Source organism: Monodelphis domestica, chromosome 2 (genome assembly GCF_027887165.1).
Source record: "Monodelphis domestica isolate mMonDom1 chromosome 2, mMonDom1.pri, whole genome shotgun sequence".
Taxonomy (NCBI): Eukaryota; Metazoa; Chordata; class Mammalia; order Didelphimorphia; family Didelphidae; genus Monodelphis; species Monodelphis domestica.
In genome coordinates this window covers 456,878,638-456,904,468 of record NC_077228.1, presented here as the reverse complement: position 1 = coordinate 456,904,468, position 25,831 = coordinate 456,878,638, and the positions used below count along the sequence as shown (strand labels likewise).

Here is a 25,831-nt window from a genome sequence, read left to right as displayed (position 1 = left end):
GAAGTTCTTTGGCTGGGTACAGTCTTCTGGAGATAGTTTTTGGGAGGTTATCTTCAGAAGTAGTCTTCAGGGAGTAGTCTTTGAGGGAGCTTCACTGGAGACTTCAACTTGGATCTTGGACTTGGAGCTTCGGCTGGTGACCTGCCTCTAGAAGGTGACTTTGGACTTGGACCTCAGCTTCAACTTGGATATTGGCTCTTAGACTGTTTCTTGGGTGAGTGAGTAGCTGGCCTTCCTTTCCTAGCTTCTGTAGAGATTAGTTCTAAATAGGCCTTCCCCTCTTGGAGGAGACCATATAGGAACACGGGGTCCTTCAAATGAGGGTTAACAAGCCTTGATAGGCTAGACATCTTCTTTATCCTCTTCTTACATTTCTCTACCTTCACTCTTTCTACCTTTTTGTAAAAAAAAAATGCTATTAAAAGTCATTTTGGCTTGAGCTATATTTTTAAATTGTCAACCACAATATTATCTTAAAATTCTCACATATTTAGTCAAACCCTTAATTTATTTCCTTACAGTATCCAATTTGATGAATATACCTAGTTCCCCCGCCACCCCCTTCCCTTTCAGTCTAAATTTGGTTAGGTTTGCAAGATTCTAGGAAACTCCATTCTTAACATCTTTTGTTAGATCTGCAACATCCCTGGATAGGAGCCTATCCTTCTAAATTTGTTTGGTGATCCAAAAATCCAAATTACATTCTCAGAATCTCTCTTCTTAATCATGACTCATGCCCATGCTACTGTTCACTTCATTTCTACTTATTTAGCAACACTTATGAAGTGTCTTATATGTGTAAAGCCCTGTCCTAGGCTTAGTAAATAAAATGAATAAAAGACACAGGATTGATCCAGAGACTTCTTAAAAAAAATTTTTTTAACCCTTACCTTTCACTTTAGAGTCAATACTATGTATTGATTCTAAGGCAGAAGAGTGGTAAGGGCTAGGCAATGGGGGTCAAGGGACTTGCCCAGGGTCACACAGCTAGAAAGTGTCTGAGATCAGATTTGAACCTAGGACCACCCATCTCTAGGCCTGCCTCTCAATCCACTGAGTTACCCAGCTCCCCCCCCCCCAAGATACTTTTTAATCAACATGATCTTGCCTATTAATTTGGTGAGATTATAGGGTATGACCCTTTATTTGGAGATATCTAAAGTGTACTTCCCCATGGTAAGTGTGGGCATGCGTACTATCATCTTACAGGAAGAATGGAGAATTCCTACATAACTTCTAGTGATGAGTTATTGGGGCTGCCTTCAAGATGATTGGCTGGTTAGGAGATCAGCTTCCCTTTTCTGGAATCTTTGTTTTCTGGTGTTCAGCAGGACCAGCAGGCAAATGAATAGACTTTATCCCCACCCACTCTGGGGAGCAATCTCTTCCCTTCCAGAAAATGGAAATCAGAGGTACCCAAAGGATTTGCATGTGCTTGTGTGAAGTGTGAGAGTAGAAATCTTGAGTGGACTTTCCCAGCTTAAGAGATGGTAGCAGTTTTTTTTTTGCAGAAGTATATTGCAGAAGCTGTTTTGTGGTTGACTCCAAGTTCTTCTTTTTTTAATCCCTACCTTCCATTTTAGCATGAATGCTATTAGTTCCAAGGCTGAAGAGTGATAAGGGCTAAGTAACTGGGTTAAGTGAGTTACCCAGGGTCACACAGCTAGGAAGTATCTGAGGCAGGACTTTCTATCTCCAGGCCTGGCTCTCCATTCACTGAGCCACCTAGATGCCAGATCCCAAGTCCTTAAGCTTATGAGTTCAGGCATTTATCTACTAGAGGGAAAAGATTTTATCAGGATCTCTAATCTAGCTACAGTATTTGAAGCAATATCACATGGGAAAAGAGATCTCAAACTTGCCATTCATCTTTCTAACTCCCGTCCTCTTCCCCTACAATTTGTACAGTGCAGGTCCAATGAGAAGAGGATCTAGAGTCCTTCCAGGACATTCTATACCACAGGCTACTCAGGGGCAGGAAATTGTAGGATTCCCTCCAACCTTTCCAGTCTCCTAATACCATAGCTCCCAACCACTTACTCTTTGATCCAGTGACAATGGCCTCTTGCTGTTCCATGAATAATTCCACCTCCTGGCTCTGAGCATTTTCTCAGGCTGTCCCTAAAGCCTGGAATACTCTCCCTTCTCATTTGTGCCTTCTAGCTTCCCTGGATTCCTTTAAGTCCCAGCTAAATTTTCATCTTAGGCTGAAAGCTTTTCCCAATCCCTTTTAATTCTCTTTTAATTATTTCTGATTCCTCCTAGGTTTTGCTTGCTTATACTTAGTTGGTTGCTTGCTGTCTCCTCCATTAGATTGTGAGTTCCACTAAAGCAGGGTCTGTCTTTTTGTCTAAAAATAATAATTATTATATATTTAAATATATACAAATAATTTAATAATAATAATGATGATGATAAATACATATATTCCCAGCACTTAGCAGGTGCCAGGCACAGTGTAGGCACTTAATGTTTGCTGGCTGACTGACCGATTTTCTGGAGCAACTCCAGGTGGTGCCAATGAGTCAGAGAGTGAAAAGGCCTCTCACAAATCAAACTATATGAGAGCACCCAGTACAGAAGGCTATTATAATTGTCAAAGCAGTGGAAGTAGAGGAAAAACCATATAGATATAGTAATATCTATTGAAATAAAGTACTTGAATGAGGGACAGCTACATAACTCAGGGGACAGAGAGCCAGGCCTGGAGATGGGAAACCCGGGATTCAAATATGACCTTAGACATTTCCTAACTGTGTGATCCTGGGCAAGTCACTTAACCCCAGTTTCTGAGTCCTTACCACTTTTCTGCTTTGGAACCAACACTTAGTATGGATTCTAAGACTGAAGATAGGAGCTTTTTAAAAAGTACTTGAGTATCTTTGTGGTAGCAAAGAATTGGAAAATGAGAGGATGCCCTTAGATTGGGAAGGGCTGAACAAATTGTGGTATATGTTGGTGATGGAATACTATTGTGCTCAAAGGAACAATGAATTGGAGGAATTCTATGTGAACTGGAACGACCTCCAGAAACTGATGCAGAGCGAGAGAGGAGCTGAACCAGAGACCGATACACCGTGGTACAATTGAATGTAATGGACTTCTCTACTAGCAACAATGCAATTAGCTGGGACAATTTTGAGGGACTTATGAGAAAGAACACTATCCACATCCAGAGAAAGAACTGTGGGAGCAGAAACACAAAAGAAAAACAACTGCTTGATCACATGGGTTGTTGGGGACATGATTGAGGATGTAGACCCTAAAAGATTACCCTAGTGCAAATATTAATAATATGGAAATAGGTCTTGATCAATGACACATGTAAAACCCAGTGGAATTGCTTGTTGGTTATGTGGGGAGGAGGGGAGGGAAAGAATACAAATCATGTAACCATAGAAAAACATTCTAAATTAATAAAATATTTTTTAAAAGAGTACTTGAGTAGATATTAGGGTAAATGAAGGGGGGGAATAAAAGATAACTGAGTTTTTTGAGTAGTGGATAGAAAGATGGTGATACCAAAAACAGAAATGGAAGGAGGGTAAGAGTTGAGGTGAGAAGAGTGATGGGTTTAATTTTAGATGTTTATATTTTGAGGAGCAGCTCAGTGGACAGAGTATCTGGTCTGAAGTCAGGAAGATTAATCTTCCTGAGTTCAAATCTGGTCTCAGACACTTAACTGCTTATGTGACCCTGGGCAAGTTGCTTAACTCTACTTTCTCTCAGTTTCCTCATCTATAAAATGAACTGGAATAGGAAATAGAAGACCACTTTAGCAAACCAGTATTTTTGCCAAGAAAACCACAAATGGGGTCAGACAACTGAAATACCTAAAAAATAATAATTGTAGATGCTTCTGAAAAGCTCAGGTAGAATGATTTAGTAAGAAGTTGTCATTACAGCATCTTTGGGAAGACAGTGCTAGGAGTCATTTTCCTAGAAGTAATGATTAAAGCTCTGGCAATGGACGAGAACTTCAAGGCAGTATAGGAAAAGAACAGAAGAAGACTAAGGATAAAATTTAGAGAGTAGAAGGAAAATGAATTAATTAGTGTTTCTTAAATGCCTGGCTTTGTGCTAAGTGCAGTGGATACAAATAAAAAGGAAAAGATAGTCAATCCCTGCTCTTAAAGAATTCATATTCTAAAGGAAGCAGATAATACATAAAAGAGTTGAAGAATAGGGGTGGGGGTAGAGGAAAAAATTAACAAGCTGAGGAGGTTCAGTGAAGCAAATTCCGGAAAGGTTTGAAGAAACACCAACCTGAGCCCTTCCCCCAAATGGAGGTCCCTGGAAGGAACTCCACCAATGAGATAAAGAGGTTAGTTAGCAAGACAGAAAGATTTCTCCAGGATGAAAACTTCTCAGGCACCAAGGGAGGTTCCAGGGTGAGAAAGCAGTTAAATCATGGTGGTAAAGTCCAGAGTCTCAGAATCCCAACCATGAGAGGAATGAAGTACATCAGGGAAGCTATGGGAGGGGGTAGTTAAAAGTATAAAATTATTAAAAGACCTGCAGGAAGTAGAGAATGCAAAAAATGCTTTTGGATTTGTTGATAAGGGTGTATTTAGTGACCTTGAAGATAGCAGTTTCAGAAGAGTGATAGGATGGAAGCCAGATTGAGTGAGTGGGGGGAGGGATACAAGAGGAGGAGGAGGAGGCTAGAATAGACTAATTCTAGAAGTTTGGCAGGGAATGACAAGAGAGAGACAGAAATTGAGAAAGCAATAGGTTTATTGGACAGCTCTTTGGATGACAATTTAGAACTGAAAAGAACCTTGAGCTAATCTAATCTAGCTCATTTTCCAGATTAGGAAATTGATGGCCCAGAAAGCCTTTGATTTGACCAAGGTCACCCAAGTAATATATAAGATAACTAGGATTTGTATCCAGGGCATTTGACACAAGATCCAGCATACTTTTCATTACAGTACCTTGGCTCAGGGGGACCATCAATATGTTTACAAGCAGAAAGAAAGAAGGGTAAAATGAGATCAAATGATAACATGTAAAATGCTTTGCAAACTTTAAGGTGCTATGTAAACACTAGGGATTGTTATTATTTATCAATGTTCTTTTGAACCATGGTAACCAGAACTTCACATGACATCCAAGAAGGGCAGAACTACGTCCCATTTATTGCAGCTTAAGATTTCATCAGCTTTTTTGGCTGCCATATCAGATCACTGACTCATATTAACTTTGCAATGTACTAAATTCCCAGATCTTTTTCAGATCAGCTCTAGTCTATCTACAAATCCCCTATTTAACTTCAAAGTTGATTTCTTTGTACTTAAGTATAAGAATTTACATTTATCTTTTGTACAATCTTTTTTATTATTTCTTTGGGGTATAAACCTAGTAGCCGTATTACTGGATCAAAGGGCAGGCTTTCTTTTAAAGCCTTTGGGCATAATATCAAATTGCCTTCCAGAATAGTTGAATCAATTCACAACTCCACCAACAATGTATTAGTGTCCCAATTTTGCCACACCCCCTCCAACATTTATTATTATCCTTTATTGTCACTATGGCCAATCTGCTAGGTATGATGTGGTACCTCAGAGTTGTTTTGATTTGCATTTCTCTAATCAGGAGGAATTTAGAACACTTTTTCATGTGATTATTGATAGTTCTGATTTCTTCATCTGAAAATTGTCTATTCATGTCCCTTGACCATTTGTTAATTGGGGAATGGCTTGATTTCTTGTACATTTGACTTAATTTCTTATAAATTTGAGAACTTAGACCTTTGTCAGATATTTTTGTTATAAAATTTTCCCCCAATTTGTTGTTTCCCTTCTAATTTTGGTTGCATTGGTTTTATTTGCACAAAACCTTTTAAATTTAATATAATAAAAATTATTCATTTTATATTTTGTAATGTCCTCTACCTCTTGTTTGGTCTTAAATTCTTTCCTTTCCCATAGATTTGACAGGTATACTATTCTATGTCCACCCAATTTACATATAATTTCCCTTTTCATATATTCATAGCCACACTTTTTGGAGTGGCAAAAAATTGGAAAATGAGAAGTTGTCCCTCATTTGGGGAATGGCTGAACAAATTGTGGTATATGATGGTGATAGAATCCTACTGTGCTATAAGGAATGATGAACTGGAGGATATCCACATGAATTGGAAGAATGTCCATGAACTGATGCAGAGTGAAATGAGTGGAACCAAGAGAATATTGTATACAGAAACTGAAACATCGTGGAATGATCCAGTGTAATGTACTTTACTACTAGTAGCAATACAATGATCCAGGCCAATCCAGAGGGACTTATGAGAAAGAATGATATCCACATTGAGAGAAAGAACTGTGGGAGTAGAAATGCAGAAGGAAAACATATGACTTATCACTTGCTTATATGGGCATATCAATTGGTGTTTTGGTTTTAAAAGATTGCTCTTGCAAAAATGAATAATATGGAAATAGGTATCAAGTGATCATATTTAGATAGCCCAGTGGAATTGCTTGTCAGTTATGGGAGGGGGAAGGGAAAAGGGAAGGAAAATAAAATTAATCATAGAACATGGAAAAATATTTTTAAAAATAAAAATGAATTTATAATTATCCTTATAAAATTTTATATTGTTGATTTAACTCAATATTCTAGTCTATAAACATTCTTTAAAAATTAAATTTTATTTTTTATCAACAATAATATGCTTTCTTTATCACCTGTCTTCCCATCCTCCTCCTATTGAGAAAGAAAAAAAACCCTGTTAAAGAAGTAAACATTTATATAGTTCTGTAAGATATGCAAAGTGGTTTTCAAATATTATCTTATTTGATCCTCATGACAACCCCCATTTTGCAGATAAAGAAGCTAAGGCTGACAGAAAAGTTAAGTATCTTACCCTAGGTTACTGTGGGTTTCAAAATTAATAATCAATACCTAAATATTATATTTTATAAAGTTTTATTAATAATAACTAAAACCAAAGAACTGCCTGATTTCAGCCCAGTCACAGGTCCAAGAGAGGAAGAGGGAGGAGTTATAGCCACTTAAATACAATTACACAAAATGTGAGGATGTAGGAAAAGGGAATTTTGGGAAATTCTAAGGGACTTCTGGGGGATGAAGTCCAAAGGTTCAAAATCTCCATTTATATAGTTACATAGCTAGCAAGTGTCCTAGATTGTGTTCAAATTTAAATCTTCTTGAATCCCAGGCCAGTTTGCTATCCACTGTGTTATTCCATTATTGGCCATGTAAAAAAAAAAAAGATGATTTCATTAAAATCCATTATTCTCCCTAAGATTATACTTAGTTTGGCTAGGTAATTTATTCCTATATCCATAGCCTTCTGGAATATCAGATTCCAAGCTCTCTGCTACTTTCTTTGGGTAGCTACTAAACCATATATGATTCTGATTGAGATTCCTTGGTATTTAAATTCTTTTTTTCTGACCGCTTGAAACATTTTTTTCTTTGACTTGGGCTAAATTTTAGCTATAATGTTTCTTGAGGGTTTTTGTTCTGTGTTTCTGAGGTGAGCAGTAGATTCCATTCCTACTTTGTTTTTTGGGTTCCAAGAAATCTGAGCAGTTTTATAATTTCTTGAAAAGTGATGTCTAACCCATTTTTTTTATTCATGGCTTTCAGGTAGTCCATTGATTCATTTTTATTTTTTTTTAAACCTTACCTTCTGACTTAGAATTGAGATTAAGTATTGGTTCCTAGGCAGGAGAGCAATAAGGGCTAGACAATGAGAGTTAAGTGATTTTCCCAGGGTCAAACAACTAGGAAGTATCTGAGGCTATATTTGAACCCAAGACCTTCCATCTTCATGCCTGGTTCTCTATCCACTGAACCATATAGCTGTTCCCCACTCTCACATTCATTCTTAAAGTAGCTCTCCAGGATCTGTTTTGTATCTTCTTTTTCTTATGTCAAGTTGTCATTCTTTTTTCTAATTATTCCTTGTACAGCTCTTATTTTCTTTGCAGTTTCCCCCCCCCCATTAGTGTTCTTATTCTTTTTTTTAAACCCTTACCTTTCCATTTGTATAAAACATTCAGATTTCCCCAGCCCCCCCAAAAGAGGCTTCCCATGATTCTTTTAGTCGTTATAATATTATCTCTTTCCTTTCTTTGCTTTCATAGCTAAAGTTCTTTAGAAAAGTTGTCTGAACACATTTATTCTATTTCTTTACTACTCTTTTTCTCCTTAATCTCCTGTAATTGGATTTCTTTCCTTTAATGTTTTATAAAAACTGCTTCCTCTAAGGTTATTAATTATATTTAATTGCTATACCCAATGTAGTTTTTGATACTCTTGTCAATAATTTCTGGATATTTTCTCTTCTCTAGGTTTTCAGAGACACCATTCTTTTCAGGTTCTTTTTCTATTTGTTGAATTTATCCTTCTTTGACTCTTTCGGTGATTCCTGATGTCTTAAATATTCTTCAAACTCTTTCTATGACCAGTATAACCATTTTGGAAAGCAATTTGGAATTATGTAAATAAAGTGACTCAAATGTTCATGTCTTTTTAACTCAGATTCCATTAAGGAAGCTATTGATAAGAAAAGTATCCCCATATACACTAAAAATTTTATAGCAGTACTTTTTGTGACTGCAAACAATTGCAAATAAGTAGATATCCTAGATATCCACTAAATGAAGAATGGTTGAATAACTTGTAGAATATGAAGGTAATGAAATATTACTATGCTATAAGAAATGATAAATGTGATAAATTCAGAGAAGCAGGGACAAATCTACATGCAGAGATGCTGTGAAGTAATCAAAGTCAAGATAATATATACAATACATAATACATACAAATAAGCAGTTAAAATAATAGATAATATCAATAATAGACAATATAGTCATAATAATATGGATAACAATATAACATATAGTCAAGATAACATAATATACACAATGAAATACAATATATACAAAAAGATAATATACACAATGACTACACCAAAGTAAATACAAATAATCATAATAAATTAATTCAAAATAAATGTTCAAAATCATAAAGGTCAAACATGACTTGAATGAAGAGATATAAAAGGACTCTTCCAACTCACTTTTGTGGATATGGGAGGTCCATAAGTGATGTAGACTGCATGTGTTATTGAACTTTTTCAATGTATTGATCAGTTGTATTGGTTTTTTCCTCCTTTTTTTGTCTTGAAAAAATAGTATTCATAAAATGGATGGCTCTCTTGAAGGAAGAGGGAAGTGGGATGGAAAAGGTATTACAGAAAACTGATGATGCAAAAATCAAGACATCAATAAAAACATTTCTAAAAAGAAAGAATATTATATGATACTTTATCAAATGCTTTCCTAAAATCCAGGTAAATTATATCTACCACATTCCCTTTATCCACTAATTTAATTGTTGTTGTTCAGTTGTGTTTTAATTGTTCAGTCTTATCTCACTCTTCATGACCTCATGGACTATAGTGATCCATGAAGTTTTTTTTTTTTTTATCAAGGATATTGGAATGATTTCTCATTTCGTTCTTCAGTGATCCTTCTGTCAGGCAATCAGAGGTTAAGTGACTTGCCCAGGGTCACACTGATAGGAAGTGTCTGAGATTGGATTTGAACCAGGTCCTGATCTCTATCTACTGAGCCTCCCCTCAGCCTCCTATTTTAATAATCTTGTCAAAGAAGGAAATGAGATTAGTATGGCAAGATCTATTCTTTATGAAGTTATGTTCACTTTGTAATCACCATTTCTCTTTCTAGATGTTTGCCAACTGTCTCTGTAATGATCTAATTTAGATTTCTACAAGTTAAGCCCAGTAGTTTATAGTTTGCCTATTCTGCTCTCTTCCTTTTTTTTCATTCAATGAATGCCCCCCATGGGTATCAAGGAGGCACTGTGGATAGAGGGCATAAGGAAGACTCATCCTTCTGAGTACAAATCTGGTCTCAGACACTACCTGTGTGACCATGGGCAAGTCACTTAAACTTGTTTGCCTCAGTTTCCTCACCTGTAAAATTAGTTGGAGAAGGAAATGACAAGCTACTACTAGTAGGACCCCAAATAGGGTCATAAATAGTTGAGAAATGTCTCTATTTCAAAAGCAAAGTGGTACATTAGAGAGTATTGAATTTGTATTTAGAAAACCCACTTGGATACAAATCCCAGTTCTGTCATTACCTTTGGGAAATCAGTGAATCAACAAGTTTCTATTAGACATGATGCCAAACTTAGGGGATACAAATAAAAAGAATTAAATAAATAAGGGGAAGTCATGAAAGTTCTCTGAACCCCTTATAAAATGAGTTTAGATAGGATGACTTCACGGTCCCTTCCAGCTCTAAATTTATAATCCTGCGAGTCTATGAAGTGCCAGATTGGGGTAAAGTCATCAGACAGGAGTGAATGGGACATTCATACAGTTTAGGGATTAGCAAGAAGGAAAATCACCTCTTCCGTCGAGAGAGAAGGAATATAGCTTTCGAGCTGAAAGTGGACTCTAGAGTTGAACTTCCTTGTTTTATTGAAGAGGAAAGTGAAACTTAGAAAGATGATTTTTGCCTCAGGTATGCAGGATGAGTCACAGAGAGTTGAAGAGTGAAGGGCAGCTAGATGCTGCAGTGAACAGTGTGGGAAACAGTTTAAAGTCAGGAAGACATCCACCTGAATTCAAAAGTGGTCTGGGACACTTTATTAGCTATGGGATCCTGGGCAAGTCACTTAATCCTGATTGCCTCAGATCCGGAAATGGCAAAACCACTCCAGTATCTGGAGTCGAGAGACCTAGAATTGTATGGTCAAGATCTCAGTGAAGTCTGCTGCTGAGAGGGCACTGGGGGAAAGGTGGGTTTGGGAACTTAAGGAGAATGTCATGAGTCAATAAGCCATGAATAAAATTATTACATTGTAGGTAGCAAGAACGATCTAGTAAAGGTTAAATAGATCAGATCTGTAATGGAAATAGCCACCCATCTAACGCTCTAGCGATTTTCTTCTGTAGGACTTATGTACAGAAAGAACATCAGATACTGAGTTCCCAGGGGTTCCCCTGGCGCTCTTCCCCACCTTCTAACCTGAAACCCTACCCAAATCACCCCGCCTCTTCCCAAACCCCCGCAGTTTGTTCAATGGTTCACCAGTAGGAATACTGTCCAATCGGATCGGTCCTTACCTGGAACCGGCTCCAAGTTCATCAGAAGGAGTGACGTTCGTTTAAACCAATCAGAAAAGTTTCGGTCTGGGAACTGTGCCAATCCTACCGGGAGTAAGGTGTTGGGTGGGGTTGCACCTGGCTACGGTGAGTCACTCAGGATCCGAGGCAGCTCTCTTTACCAATCAAGCGATAGTGGGGCGGAGCGCCAACCAATCGGGAGTGGCGGGAAGCGAGGGGCGGGATCCCACCTGGTGGCCGTGGTTCAGCCTGGGCGCGGCGGTTGGGGAAGAGACACTCTTGGGCTTCTGGGCAGCTTGGTGAGCGGCGCGGATCTGGAGATCGGCATCGGGATCACGCTCGGGATGGCGGATCGGGCCGGTCTGAGGCACCTTCTCCTTTTTCTCTCAGCGGCGTCTCTCTGTGAGTGCTCGGGGCTTTGAGGAAGATCGTTGGGCTAAGATGGGGTCGAGGGCTTCCCCCTTCCCCAAGCTCGCTCCGCGCCTGGGACATTGTTCTAGCCCCTCTCTCCCATACATATACATCCTGCTTCCCATCCCCCCTCTCCACCCATAGATCTATAGCCCTACTAAGGTCTTTGTGCCATTGTACACCCATCTTCTCTTCCTCCTCTCCGTCTCTGTTTCTATGCCACTCTCTGTCTCTGTCTCTCTCCTTCCCTCTCCCCCCCAGACCCCCACCAACTTCCGTTCCCACCTCAATCCCCCCTCTTCCTCTGTTCTCTCCCTCCCAAGAGAAGAATTTGAGTCTCTCCCACACACACATCCACACCCATATAAAACCATGCAAAGGAGATAGTATTTGTAAATCGCTTAGCATTGCCCCTGCCACCTGGTAGAAGCTTTGTAAATTCTTATTCCTTTCCCCAATACATGCCTACAGACAACAGTCTTTTGGGGATTTGTGCCTACCCGGTCCCCTCCCCCACACACTTCTATCACCCCCGTGAGGGGTCTTAGGCACAGACACATATATGAGAAATAGCTCATAAAATTGCCTTTTATTGTTCTTCCACTGCCAAGCTGGGGTCACAGCTATGGTCAACAATGGATTGGGCAGGGAAAGGGCAAAGATTTTTGTCCTGTTGCTGAGGAGACCTTTTCTTTAGACGGTTGCCTGATTTCATGGGAAGGCGGGCCCCCTACCCCTTCGTTCCTTATCATTTGCTTCTGGGAGGCCACTTATTCTCAAAGTTGGGCTAAAGTGGAAATGAGGAATTCCACAATCAGGCGGTGCTTCCCTAGGCTTCTCTCCCAGTGTTCTGCCTCTGGAGGACTTAATCTTTGTTGTTGACTAACTGACCATTCCCCTTGGGGAGGGGGAGGTTTTCGGTGATTGGATAGACTTTTTTCCCTGCCCAGAACACTGCCCTTCCTCCACCCCTGGGTCAGAGTTTTTGTTGCATAAACTCCCTTTCCTCTAGGAAAAAAAAAGGGAAACACATTTAGTGGAGTCTGTGACTTTAGGTATGTCCGTTTAGGCTAGCTGTCTGGTTTGTATATTGATTAGTCTGGGACACTGCCTATTTGTACCTATATCTTTATGAGGAGAATGTCTGGTGTGATAATTATACGAATGTTTATCTTATCTGAGCGCATGTGTAAACAGTATTTGGGTTTTGTGTACCTTTTTTCTTCTAATTTTCTCCCCTTTCCCTTTGGTTTCTCCTCTTTCATTTCCCTTTGTCTCTTTCTCCCTTTTTAAAAAAAAATCTTCTGATTATACCTTAGAAATGCACTGGTTTTGCTTAGTCTGTTGTACGGGAGCTAAGATTCAAAAGGTTCTCAGACAAAATGTCTTCTCTGAATTACCAGAGGCAATCTGACACTTTAGCCTTCTTTCTCTAGCCAGTGGTTTCCACAGGTCAAAAGTTACTAAATCATGGACCTTTCTTTTCTGTCCTCTTCACCTAGTTCCTTTTACACCTCGTGGGAATTCCTTTATACACCCTTTTTTACATCTTGTAGGAATTCCTAGGCAGTTTGACCCAAGTCACATAGTACTGTATTAAGGGGGGGGGGGGGTTCCTTCTAGTTTGGTTTGAGAATAGAGAGAGTTGAAAGAAAGTGGAAAGTCAAAATCAAAAATATTTTTAGCAGGTCTTTTTATTATTGCAAAGAAGTGGAAATTAAAGAGACATGAATATAATGGAATATTATTTGAAAAGGATAGTTTCATAGAAAACTTGGAAGTCTTGCAATAACTGATAGTAAAGTGAAGTGAGAAGAACTGAGGGACAGTTGCTGTATTTTGGGGATCTTCAGGGTAATGAGTGAGGTAAAAGACATTTAACTAATAGAATTGGCTTTGGAGTACAGTTGAGCATAAAATGTAGTATATTTAGAGCATAGCGAAATTGGATAGGGCTAAGAGTCAGGAGACCAGGGTCCTTAAGGAAATTATATTTAACTTTTCTGAGTTTCCTTCTTATTTGTAAAAAAAAAAATCACTATCCTGCTCTGCCTCACAAATTTGTGGTGAGGATGAAATAAGATAATAGTTAGTTGTAAAACGTATGATAGTATTATCAGGTGATCACTGCCTCAGAATTAGGCCCTTTCACTTGGGTTGGGTTTGAGAGGAGAGTGACTAGACTGTCTGAGATCAATCTGGAGGAGAGAGCATCATGGGATATTTAGTGGTTTAGGATCAATTAAGAATTGTTTAGTAGTTTTCAGTCATATCTGACTCTTGACCCCATTTGGGGTTTTCTTGGCAGAGAAACACTTATTTTCCCATTTCCTTTCCTAGCTTGTTTTACAGATGAGGAAATTGAAGCAAACAAGGTTAAGTGACTTGCCTAGAATCACACAGCCAGTATCTGAGGTCAGATATGAACTCAGGAAGATGAGTCTTTGAGGCCTGACACTTATCTACTATGCCACCTAGCAGGAGGGTAAATTTTCTATTTCAAATTCCCAACTGGAAATAGGCAGAAAGCAGGGCTGCTTCCTGAGCTCCAACCTACTTCCTTTGCTTTAATAGTCAAAGATGAGTTTTTGGGGGTCTCCACAATGATCTATTCTATTTGGACTTATTTTTTTAAACCTTTACCTTCCGTCTTGGAATCAATACTATGTATTGCTTCCAAGGCAGAAGAGTGGTAAGGGCTAGGCAATGGGAGTTAAGTGTCTTACCCAAGGGTCACAAGCTAGGAAGTGTCTGAGGTTAGATTTGAACCCAGGACCTCCCATACCTAGGCCTAGCTCTCAATCCACTGAGTCACCCAGCTGCCCCTGGACCTAATATTTTGAAAAGAGCTGAAGAATACTTCACAGGGCAAGGAAAAGAGTTGAAAATACAGTATAATTCAACCAATGTTTATTAATTGCCCATTATATATATATATAGGATACTGTACTGAGCACTTAGAACACAAGGACAAAAATTTAATAGTCTTTAGGGGCAGGTGGAGAAGATAAATAGGCTTGCTCAAGTCTCTTTGGAGTATAGGGATTGCACAGTTATTTACATTTATGGCCCTAGCACCTCACTTCTACACCACAGGTACTTAATATTTATGTTGAAAGCTGAATCTCAGTCTGGGAACTTTTATGGTTATTATATGGAGGAAGGGCACCTGCTATTCTCATTTCTTCTTTTTTTTTTTAAATTTTTTTAAACCCTTACCTTCCGTCTTTGAGTCAATACTGTGTATTGGTTCTAAGGCAGAAGAGTGGTAAGGGCTAGGCAATGGGGGTCAAGTGACTTGCCCAGGGTCACAGGGCTGGGAAGTGTCCTGTCTGAGATCAGATTATTCTCATTTCTTCTGAGGATCAAATTGGAAAGAAAGGCTGGAGATTACAGTGATAAGAAGATTGGGGGCCAGATAGTAAGAAAATGGGGGCTGTGGACCAGAAGAACCAGTGACTAAATGAGGTTGCTAGAATCCCCCTTTTCAGGAGTTCTCTCCAGTGTAGGAGAGTTGCCATCAGGCTGACTTAGCCAAGGGGAAGTTCTGCCTAAAAACTGGGTGGGATAATTTAGGAAGTTCTCATATAACTACATGGGGGAATTTTTGTGGCATTTAAGGTATGGTATCAAGCTTGAGTCTTGAAAGAACTTGGATCCAAACTCTCGCCTTCTCCAGTTGCTGCTGCAGGTTCTGGTTTTCTGTTTCCTGGCCTTTCAGGTGGAGGAAGAAGGGCTTGACCTGGCTCTGCCTATCCCAAGTTTCCTGTGCTGAATTCCCTTATTTCCTGCATTCCAGGCCATTGTTATGGAAATGATTGAGTTTTTTTTTTTAGGCTACGGATGGGTAACGCTGGGGATTGTTAAGGGATTGGCTTTAAGATAAGAGATGTGGTAAATGGTTCTTTAGCTTCCTTGCCTTTCTGGTGGCTCGAGAAGTGGGGGCCCCTCCTGCTCTGAACTCACTTCCTTGAGTGGGAGGAGACAGGACCCAAACACTAACTGACCTACTAGGAATGACAGGTTGGGGAGGTGAATCAGTTCTCCTGCTTCTTCCTTCTCCCATTCACTTTTGACCTGTTGGACAAAAATTCCCTTAAGACCTGTGGCAGACAATAAACAAGGAAGGAAAGAAGCATTTGCTAAGTGCTTACTATATGCCAGACATTTTACAAATATTGTCTGTTCCTGGTGACAACCCTGGGAGATAGGTGCTATTATTATTATCCTCATTTTGCAACTGAAGGTTAAGTGACTTGCCTAGTATCACAGAGGTAGTGTACCTGTCTGAGGCTGGATTTGAACTCAAGACTTCCTGGTTTCTGGCCCAGCATTCCCTTTACTGTGCCACCTAGGAAAAATGTATTAGAAGATATATACCATCTTCTTTTTTCTCTCTTGTCCACTACCTTCTCTTTCCTTTTTCTCTGGAACTTTCATTCTGCTTTCTTGTTTCAATTTCCAATATTTGTCATACTGAAGGACTTTGGCCAGTTGGCTCCAGTTTTTCTAAACCTAGTCCTGTTGAGTGTTTTCATCTTTGACCACCTGATAGCAGTCATTTGGTTTGTAGTTAAAGGTTGTATGTTGGAGTGAGACCTTAGATGATGAAAATATGCTCCCTTTCCTTACAAGAAGGCAGCCGAGTCTAAGGGGCAGTGGGAACTATGGGCATGTATCCTTCCCTGTGTTTGCTCTTATATTGTGGACACAACAATGAGTCTGTTACCTCTTTTCACATCCAACCTTACAGCGGTGGGTTTAGGAAAGACATAACTTACAAGTTAAAGGGGAAAATCAATTTCCTCATATACTGTAAAGATTTGGATCTGACACTTTCCAAAAGTTTGAATAGAGCCTGGATGGTCACCTGTCATCGAGGAGAATTCCTGCATTGAGTAAGAGGTTGGACTAGGTAACCCAAGGTCCTTTCCAACCCTATGATTCATTGATCTTGGTCAGGAACCATATGACAGCTGAGTGGCCAACCACAGAAACAGTCATGGTCTAAAATGAGCCCTTCCCTGAGAGTTTCTGCCTGCAACTCCTTGATAAGTGAACTTTCTGTCTAAAGTCCAAGTTAGCTCATCTGCTCTGTGAAGTGAGAGTGGGATGATGGAGTAGGTCGGGGAGGGACAGGGACAAAACAGGAAGTATGGCGCCAGGCCGAGTGCTGGGCGGCTTCTCTTGTAATGATGCCTGGACAGGTCTGGCCCAAACCTCCTGGCTGGGATGCTGGGAGGAGGAGCTAAGCAGGTAGAACTGGAAATTCTACCAAGAGGGTGGGATGGGGAGAGTAAGAGTAAGAACTTGAATTTTGCTCTTATTACCACTCTTTGCCATCTTCCTTGGGCCATGCCAGCTCTCCTTTATTACTTAGTATTCAACCAAGGATGGACAGCTTAAATTCAGCCTGACCTGTTAGGCAGGCGCACACTCCTCATGCCTACCCTGCCCTATCCCTCCTTTATCTTTTGGAAAGTAGCTGCTAGTGTCTGACCCTTCTAGCTCAGTTGGAAGGGCTTAGGCCTGGTTTTCAAGATGATGTTTTTGTGATATAGTTAAGATATCTGTTTCTAGGAAGTAGGAAATGATGGAAGGTGGAAACTCCAGACCCAGATTCCAATAATATTGCTTGGTTTTCCTGAAATTTCTATGTACTCAAAATTTCTTAAGCCTATATAACACTGTTCTCTTTCTTGTTTTTACTTTTGTTTCATATACTGAACTTACATTTAGATCTTGGGTTTTTATCTCATTCCTTATTTATCTGCTATTTCCTCTCAAGTATTTTTTCCCCCATTTTTTAAACTTGTATCTCTTGACTCCTTTACCATATTTCCTTTTCTTTTATACTTCCTGTTATGTCCCTCCCTGACTTAAGTTTTTGTTTTTGCCTTCCCTTTTTAAAATTTCATTCTTCCCAGGATCCCCTCCTCACTTGTGTCTGCCTTGTTCTTTCCTGAATTTTTTTATACTTCCCTTGATTTTTCTAAACTTTTGGGATTTTCTAAAGCTTTCTAAAGCCAGGGTCTACTATGCTACTGGTACCAAATCTGGTTATTGACTAATTTTGCTCCTGCAGTTCATCACCCTTTTGCCTCACAGATCAAAAATGTCAACCAGTCTAAAGGACCAGTGTCCCTTAGAACTTTAGCCCTGTTTGTGTTCTTTTGTGCTTTAATCACTTGCATTTCTTCCTGAACTTTCCCCTTACCTCTACCTCTTATTCATCATGGAGAGAAAATGAGTATAGGAAGGTTTCCTTATCGTGGAAGAGAAACCTTTTATAGAAATGAGGTATGAGAAATCATAGTTTTAAAAATTTATCCCTACTCTTCCCCAAATCTATATAGGTTTCAAGTGGTCCAGCTTGATGTCTAATGGTATCAGTCATCTTTTAGTCTGGGTCCTCTAGCGTCTCTCTTGTATGTTAAGATTTCTTCTAGATGGTGGATTTTCTTTCTAGGGTGGTATTCACAGATTTTGGCTCTCCCTAGCTTTTAGTCCCTGGATTTAATCTGTTGGTAGATTTATAATTGCTATCCCATGTCAATCAGGGAATAGCAGATCCCGAGTCAAAATAATTATATCTACTTCTCTATAGTTATATTAAATCAAAACAATGTAAATTCATTTAACTCATCATTGATTCTTTTTTTTCCTTTTCATAAAATGAACTTGGAATTTCACTGGTACAGAAAACTCCTACCAATGCAGGTTGGTAGCTCTCCCTCCTGGAGGATTGCTTGGAGTACCAATTGACTTGCCCTGTGCCACATAGCTAATATGTGTCTGAGGCAGGATTTGAATATCCTATGAGCCCAGCTCTCTGGACAGTTTTGCAATGCTGCCTCTCAATCATCAGTTGTCCCCCCTCCCCTTTCTCTCAATTTACAGATACCCATGCTACCTTTCTTTATAACCTTCTTAGGTCCTACCCTCTTTCTCCTATCCTCTTTCCTTCCTTGGGGACAGAAAACTAAACAAAATTATAATTCATTAGTTTGAAGAGCCTAAAACCAAACAATATTGTATCCAGGAGTAAGACTAGGATGAGGTTACTGGAGTAATTTGTAAAATTCAGCTCAGAATTTAATACGGTGCCCTATCTCTTTAATAATTTTAGGAGTTGAGAGCCAACAGTTGATGCGTTTTTTTTTATAATGTTCTTTGTTGTTACTATACCCAGTAACATGAATATGTAATGCCTATCAGGAGTGAAATTTCATAAGAGGAAGTGAAAATGCAAGCAACATTCTATTATGATAAGCTTCAAGGGAGTGGGGTAGTGTTCAGACTTTTTCTTTGTACCATAATTTCATTGTAATAAATGCTTACTGAACTTGAAAGAAGTTGGCTTTGGGGAATTATCTATCCCAAAATATTTCCTACACTCCATAGTTTACTTATAATTATAATCCTTTTAATAATGCAAACATTGATTCTATTAAAAAAGCAATGTTTTTTTCTAGGAAATTCTGTTTTAGTTCAATTAGTTCCAATTGTACCAGTTGTGAGCTAGGCACTGTGAAGAAGATATATAAGAATAAGATTGTCTTGCCCTCATGGAGCTTGTGAACTAATAGAAGGGCTAATGTACATACATAGTCAACTAAAGAAAAATGTTTATCCTGAAGACTTTTGACAGCTAAGTTTCCATTACTGTGATGGAAATAAAATAACTTTGATTGGCTTGATCCATCCCTCCTTCCCTTCTGTTGCTATTGTTCTTAACGCTTTGGAGTGAATGATATTCTTTCTATACTGGTGTTTTTACATCTTTGTGCTGACTGCTAGGAATTTTTTTCATGGTATTTGTATAGACAAACACACACACAGCTACTCTTAAGTTTTTCTTTAAGTCCCATATGCAGGAATGGTCTTGTTGAGAGAACCAGGCAGAAATCCCCAAGTTTACATATCCAACCCTAATCTCTTGGCTTCACCGACTGCCTTTTGGACAAGTTGAACTCACAGACTCATTGACCAATCTTTCTCATCATCTTTCTCCCACAACTCCTGCATCTTCTAATTTTCCTATTCCTTTTGAAGGCACTTTCAATTACACAGGTTCACAACCTTGATGTCATCCTCCCTTCCTCGCTTTGCCTTGTCCCATTTATCCAAATAGTTGCTCAAAAGTTTCTTTCTCCAGGACTCCTTTTATATACACCCTCTTCAGAGAGCAAACATCCTCTCCAGGTTCTGATAACCTCTTTCCTGGATTACATTGACCTCCCTGCTTGGATGTCATTCCCTGATCCATTCCATCTTCCACAGCAGCCAAAGTAATTTTCCTAAAGTATAGTTCCTACCATATCCCTTCTTTCCCCCATTCAGTAAATTCCAGTGTTCCTTATTGCTTCTTTTTTTCCCCAAACTTTTTAAATTTGTAAACTTTTGCCTTCTGTCTTAAAATTCATTTTGATTGGTAAGGGTTGGGCAATGAGGGTGGAGTGACTAGCCCAGGGTCACACAAATAGAAAGGGTCTGAGGCCAAATTGAACTCAGGACCTCCCATCTCCAGGTCTGGCTCTCAGTCCATTGAGCCAACTAGTTGTCCCACTTTCCCAGTGTAAAGATGGCTAAGATCAAATATAAAGTCTTTAGAATTTAAACCTTTTGACAATCTAGCCTCTGCCTTCCTTTTCTAGCCTATATACAGACCATCCTCTCCACACACTTTATAGGCCAGCATGCTGGCTTGTCTCCTACTACTCCCTTTGTACTGTCTTTCTCCTATCCCTGGAATGCTTCACACACCCCACTCCACCCCGCCCCCACTCCCTCCACTTGGCTTTTGTGGTTTCTTCTAACTCAGGATCTGGGATCTCCCTGAAGCATCTGATCTCTGCCTCTTGGAGTCCCATTTCCTTGAAGACGAGTGCTTTGAATTGCAAACCTTTCTGCTCCTCTATGCTGATGTCTTCCCTTCCTCTATTCCTTTCTTTCGGCTTTATATGTGTCTTGGAGGTACCTATATATTTATATTGGCCTTCTGAGTTTGAATGTAAACTGTTAGAGTGCAAGGGACTCTTTATTTTTCTCTCCTTCCTAGCATATTTTATTTGTTTTTCCATCATTCTCATTTGTGTTTGGCGCCTAGTAATCCCATTTGGAGTTTTCTTGCCAAAGATAAATAGAGTGGTTTGCCCTGTTCTTTTCCAGCTTATTTGATAGATTGAAGAAGTTGAGACAAGCAGGGTCACATAACTAGCAAGTGCTAGGAAGCTGAGTCTTCCTGATTTCAAGCTTGGCACACTATCTACTGTGCCCCATAGCTGCCCTGCTGAGCATATAGTAGGCACTTAATGAATGGCTGCTTAATTGATTGACCCAGTCAACTTCCAGAAAATTAAAGTATTCTATAGACTCACCCAAAAGAGAAAGTGTACTGAGTAGTACTAAGTTATTTCTCTTCTTTAAATGTCTTTAACCTTGGCTTGTGGCTCTGAGTGACTGGAATCCAATAATATTTTGCTTTTTGGATCTTTAAAAATGTGTCCATTTTAACTATCACTTCCACTATCTTGAAATACTTTTAAGCATCTACCATTCCACTGCCAGCACATTACTGAGTCCAAGTGTACATATTTTCAGGGTTTGTTTATAAGGGAAGAATATGTTTACACATATTACATATAGAATCAAAAGTGATTTCTAGCTTCCAGACTAGAAGACCCTTTGGTTGATTCTACAGCTTGTAAAACTCATTTTAAGTCTTAACTATTCATCTACATTCTTCCTTTTAGATTCTGCAGTACTTGAAGGCACTGAAGTGGGAAGGAAATGAGTTCATAGTTACTATTTGAATTGTTTCTTGTTCCATCCTGTCCAGCTCTTTGTGACTCTATTTAGGGGATTTTTGGCAAAGATACTGAAGTGGTTTGCCATTTCCTTTTCCAGTTTATTTTACTGATGAGGAAATCAAGGCAAACAGGGTTAAGTGACCTCTTCAGGTATATAATTAATGTGTCTGAGGTCAGATTTGAATTCTGGTCTTCCTGAGCCCAGCATTCTATCTATTGTACCACCTTGCTGCCCCAGTGCTATTTGAGTACATATGTCCAAAGGAAAGGAGAGCTATGCTATGATGGCTGAAGAAAGGAGGCTGGGGAAATCATCTTGTGAGAGAGTGTGAAACACTTTATCAGTGAGAATCTTGGGTCTGATCTTTTAACACAATGAAAAGGGCTAAGTCTAAATAATATTTATCTACTAATGAACTTCAGATTTGGTTAGAAGATCTGAGTTCTAGTCCTACCGACTGTGTGACCTTAGGCAAAGCCACTTCATCACTTTATCTTTAGAGGAATGAAAAAATGTAGTTTGGGAATTGAAATTACCCTAACTGCTAGTACTCTGCCTTGAAAATACCTTTCATTTATTTTGTATTAGAGGCACCTTGGTGTACTGGATAGAGAGCTGGGAATTCCCACTTGTGATATGAACTGGCTGTTGTGGGATACTGGACACATCCTGTCCGGGGCTCTAGGTGACTCTGAAATCAAATCAAGAAGCATTTGTTAAGCATATTCCATGTGCTAGACACTGCGCTAAATGCAGGGAAATAAAAAAGAAAGGCAAAAAACCAAAACAGTCCGTCCACGAGGAGCTCACAGTCTAATGGAGAAGACAATATGGAAACAACTACATATCAAGGAATTACGGACTGAATAAACCGGAGATAATCCTAAAGGGAAAGCACTAACATGAAGGGGATCAGAGAAAGGCCTCTCCTAGAAAGTACAATTTAAACTGAGACGTGGAGAAAGCCAGAGCAGTCCGGAGGTGGAGACAAGGAGAGGGGAGGGAGGAAATAGATATGGAGAGGGTCACCCAAAATGTACTGTCGAGAGATTGTGTGTAAGGGACAGCAAGAAGGCCAGTGCCACTGGACTGTACAGTATGGAGAGGGGAATAAGTGTAAGAAGACTGGAAAGAGATCTTAAAAGTACAAAAATATTTATAGCAGCTCCTTTAGTAGTGGCATAGAATTGGAAACTAACAGGGATGTCCTATTGGGGAATGACTGAATGAATTATGGTAATTGAATGTAATGGAACACTCTTGATATGTAGGAAACAGGGACTGGAGGACAGTTTCAGAGAAACCTGGGAAGGTTTGATAACCTGAGGAAGGAAGAAATGAATAGAATCGGGAGAGTGATTTATACTATAACAACATCATAAAAATGATCAGTTTTGCAAAACTTCAGGACTCTGATCAATGATCAACAATGATTTTAGAGGATCAATAATGAAGTACACTTCCTGCCAGAGGAATACAGATTAAATATGTAGAATGAGAAAAATTTTTGGACTTGGCAAATTTAGGAATTTGTTTTGTTTACCAAGTGTGTTTGTCACTAGGGTTTTGTTGTGAGGTTTGTTTTTGATGGGGGGGGGGTGAGCAGAGAAAGTAATTTTTAAGAAGAGATTGCTAGGGGGCAGCTGGGTAGCTCGGTGGGTTGAAAGCCAGGCCTAGAAATGGGAGGTCTATAGGCTCAAATCTGACCTCAGATACTTCCTAGTTGTATGCCCCTGGACAAGTCACTTAACCTCCATTGCCTAGCCCTTACCACTCCTCTGCCTTGGAACCAATACATAGTATCAATTCTAAGGAGGAAGCTAAGGGGTTAAAAAAAGAAATTGCCATACAGCATACTATTTTTCATTTTTCCCATCATGAGTTTTTTTCTTGAATGTATAAGTGTCTTCTTTCATGGCATGAGGTATATGGAAATATGTATTGCATGACAGCACTGGTATGATCTATATCAGACTATTTGCCATCTAAAGAAAGGAGGAGGTAAAGGAATGAGAGACTTTGTATCAAAAAACCTCAGATATATTGAACTAGAAAAAAAAATAATTAATTTGGAAGAACAAAAGATCAAGAATATCAAAAGAATTTATTTTTTTTTTTAAATGTAGGGGGCAACTGAGTAGCTCAGTGGATTGAGATTCAGGCCTGGAGATAGGAGTTTCTAGGTTTAAATCTGGCCTCAGATACTTCCTAGCTATGTGACTCTGGGCCAATCACTTAACCCTTACCACTACTCTGCCTTGGAACCAATACATAGAATTAATTCCAAGACAGAAGGTAAGGGATTTTGTTTGTTTGTTTGCTTTTTTTTAATGTAAAGGAAGGAGATCTAGATTAGAGTAACAGATTTTAAATTGTATTATAAAGCAATAGTTATGAAAACTAGCTGGTGCTGGCTAAGAAATAGAAAGATAAATGAAACAGGACAGACACTAAACCAACAGCAGTAAAGATTATAGTAACCTTATATTTGACAAAAGCATAGATTCAGGTTTTGGGGATTAAAAAAAATCAGTATTTGACAAAAATTGCTGGGATAGCCATAGTTTGGCAGAAAATAGGTATAGACTAGTGGTGGTGAAACTATGGCACACATGCCAAAGATGGCATGCAGAGTGCTCTCTGTGGGCACATGTACCACCCTCTTCCTGTATGCTCCCCCCTCCCCCCAGTTCATTATTAGAAATGTAGAGGGATTTAGGCATAGCTGCTCCCTTCCCCCTCTCCACTGTGCCTGACAACATTTTTTCACATCACTCATCCCTCTGCCTAGCAGCCCAGTGGGAGTTTTCTCTCTTGTGTGTGTGTGTGGGGGGGGGTAAAAGGAGGGGGGGAGCCCTCAACACTGGGGGGAGCGGAACAGCACTCATTCTCTAAGAGGTTCACCATCACTGGTACAGACCAATATCTTACACTATTTACTAAGATAAGATTAAAATGAATATATGATCTAGACATAAAAGGAAATATTTGTAAATTAGAAGGACAGATTTCTGGATAGGAGAGGAATTTATAAGTAAACAAGAGATGAAGAGCATTGTGAGATGTAAAGTGAAGAATTTTGAGTAAATTAATTTAAAAAAGTTTTATATAAATAAAAACCTGTCAAGCCTAGAAGGAAAGCATAAAACGGGAGAATTTTTATGGATAGCTTCTCTGATAGTGATATCATAGCTAAAATACATAGAAAACTTTGTCAGATTTATAAGAATAAGAGCCTTCCCCTAATTGATAAATGGGAAGAAGATATTAACAAATAATTCTCAGATGAAGAAAAAAAGCCATATAGGCATATAAAAATGTTCTGATTTTTTTTTTTTTTAGAGTTACTGATTAGAGAAATACAAAGCAAAACAATTCTGAGATATCATCTCACACCCATCAGATTGAATAAAATAACAAAAGGCCAAAATTACCATTTGGAGGATATTTGGAAAAATTGAGATATTAATACATTGTTGGTGGAACTGGGACTGATCCCAACCATTGTAGAGAACAATTTGGAATTACCCCCAGAGTTATAAAACTATGTATACCCTTAGATCCAACAATAGCATTGTTGAATCTGTTTCCTGAGGAGATCAGGACAAAAGGGAAAGAAATCCATGTGTTCCAAAACATTCAGAGTAGCACTCTTTGTGTGGCAAAGAACTGGAAATTGAGGAGATGCTAGTGATTTGGGGAATGGCTAAATGAATTGTGATAGAATACTATTGCACCATGAGAAACAATGAGCAGGCTAGTTTTTTTTAATACTTGGAAAGCACTACATGGGATAATGAACAGTGAAATGAGTAGAACCAGGAGAATGTGATATACAGCTACAGATTTAATACTTGAAGAATAACTTGTGAATGTCACCTCCAGAGAATGAACTGAAAAATGGAAACATGAAAGACATTCTGTATATACATATCTGTCTCCCAGATAATGCCTTACATGATTGTGAGGTCGAGAGGGAGGGGTTGAGATATTTGTCAATAAATTCTGTTAAGAAAGAAAAAATCCGATAACAATTGTTTAACATTATCTTTATATGTAATTGGAAATTTAAAAAAATTAAAAAAGGAAGAAGATTACTATAGTTGAAGCAAGAAAAAAACTGCCTAGACTAGGACAGTGGATGGGCCAGCTAGGTGGTGCAATGGATAGAATGGCAGACTTGAATTAGGAAGACTCATCTTTCAGAGTTCAAATCTGTAGTCACTTAATCCTTTTTACCTCAATTTCTCATATGTAAAATGAGGTGGAAAAGGAAATGGCAAACAATCCAGTATTTTTGCTAAGAAAACCCCAATAGGATCACAGAGTTGGGCATGACTGAAACATGACAGAATAGGCATTGGTGGTAGATGAAGAATGTATAAGCCCTGTGGATGACTGTATAATTTGCAGGTGTGGTATTTAAGAATATATGTGGGATAGAACCATAATTACTCAGTTAGGTAGTGG

At 39.0% G+C, this 25,831-nt stretch overlaps 1 protein-coding gene across 1 annotated transcript in view; it reads left to right on the top strand.

Moving 5' to 3' along the window:
* Positions 1–11,090: 11,090 nt before the first annotated feature.
* F11R (F11 receptor) overlaps positions 11,091–25,831 on the top strand; it is a 34,684-nt gene continuing 19,943 nt past the window's right edge. Inside the window, exon 1 of the mRNA XM_007484949.3 lies at positions 11,091–11,539. Within this exon, the coding sequence (XP_007485011.1) occupies positions 11,482–11,539 (58 nt within the window). The 5' untranslated portion in view covers positions 11,091–11,481. The remainder of the gene's footprint in view (positions 11,540–25,831) is intronic.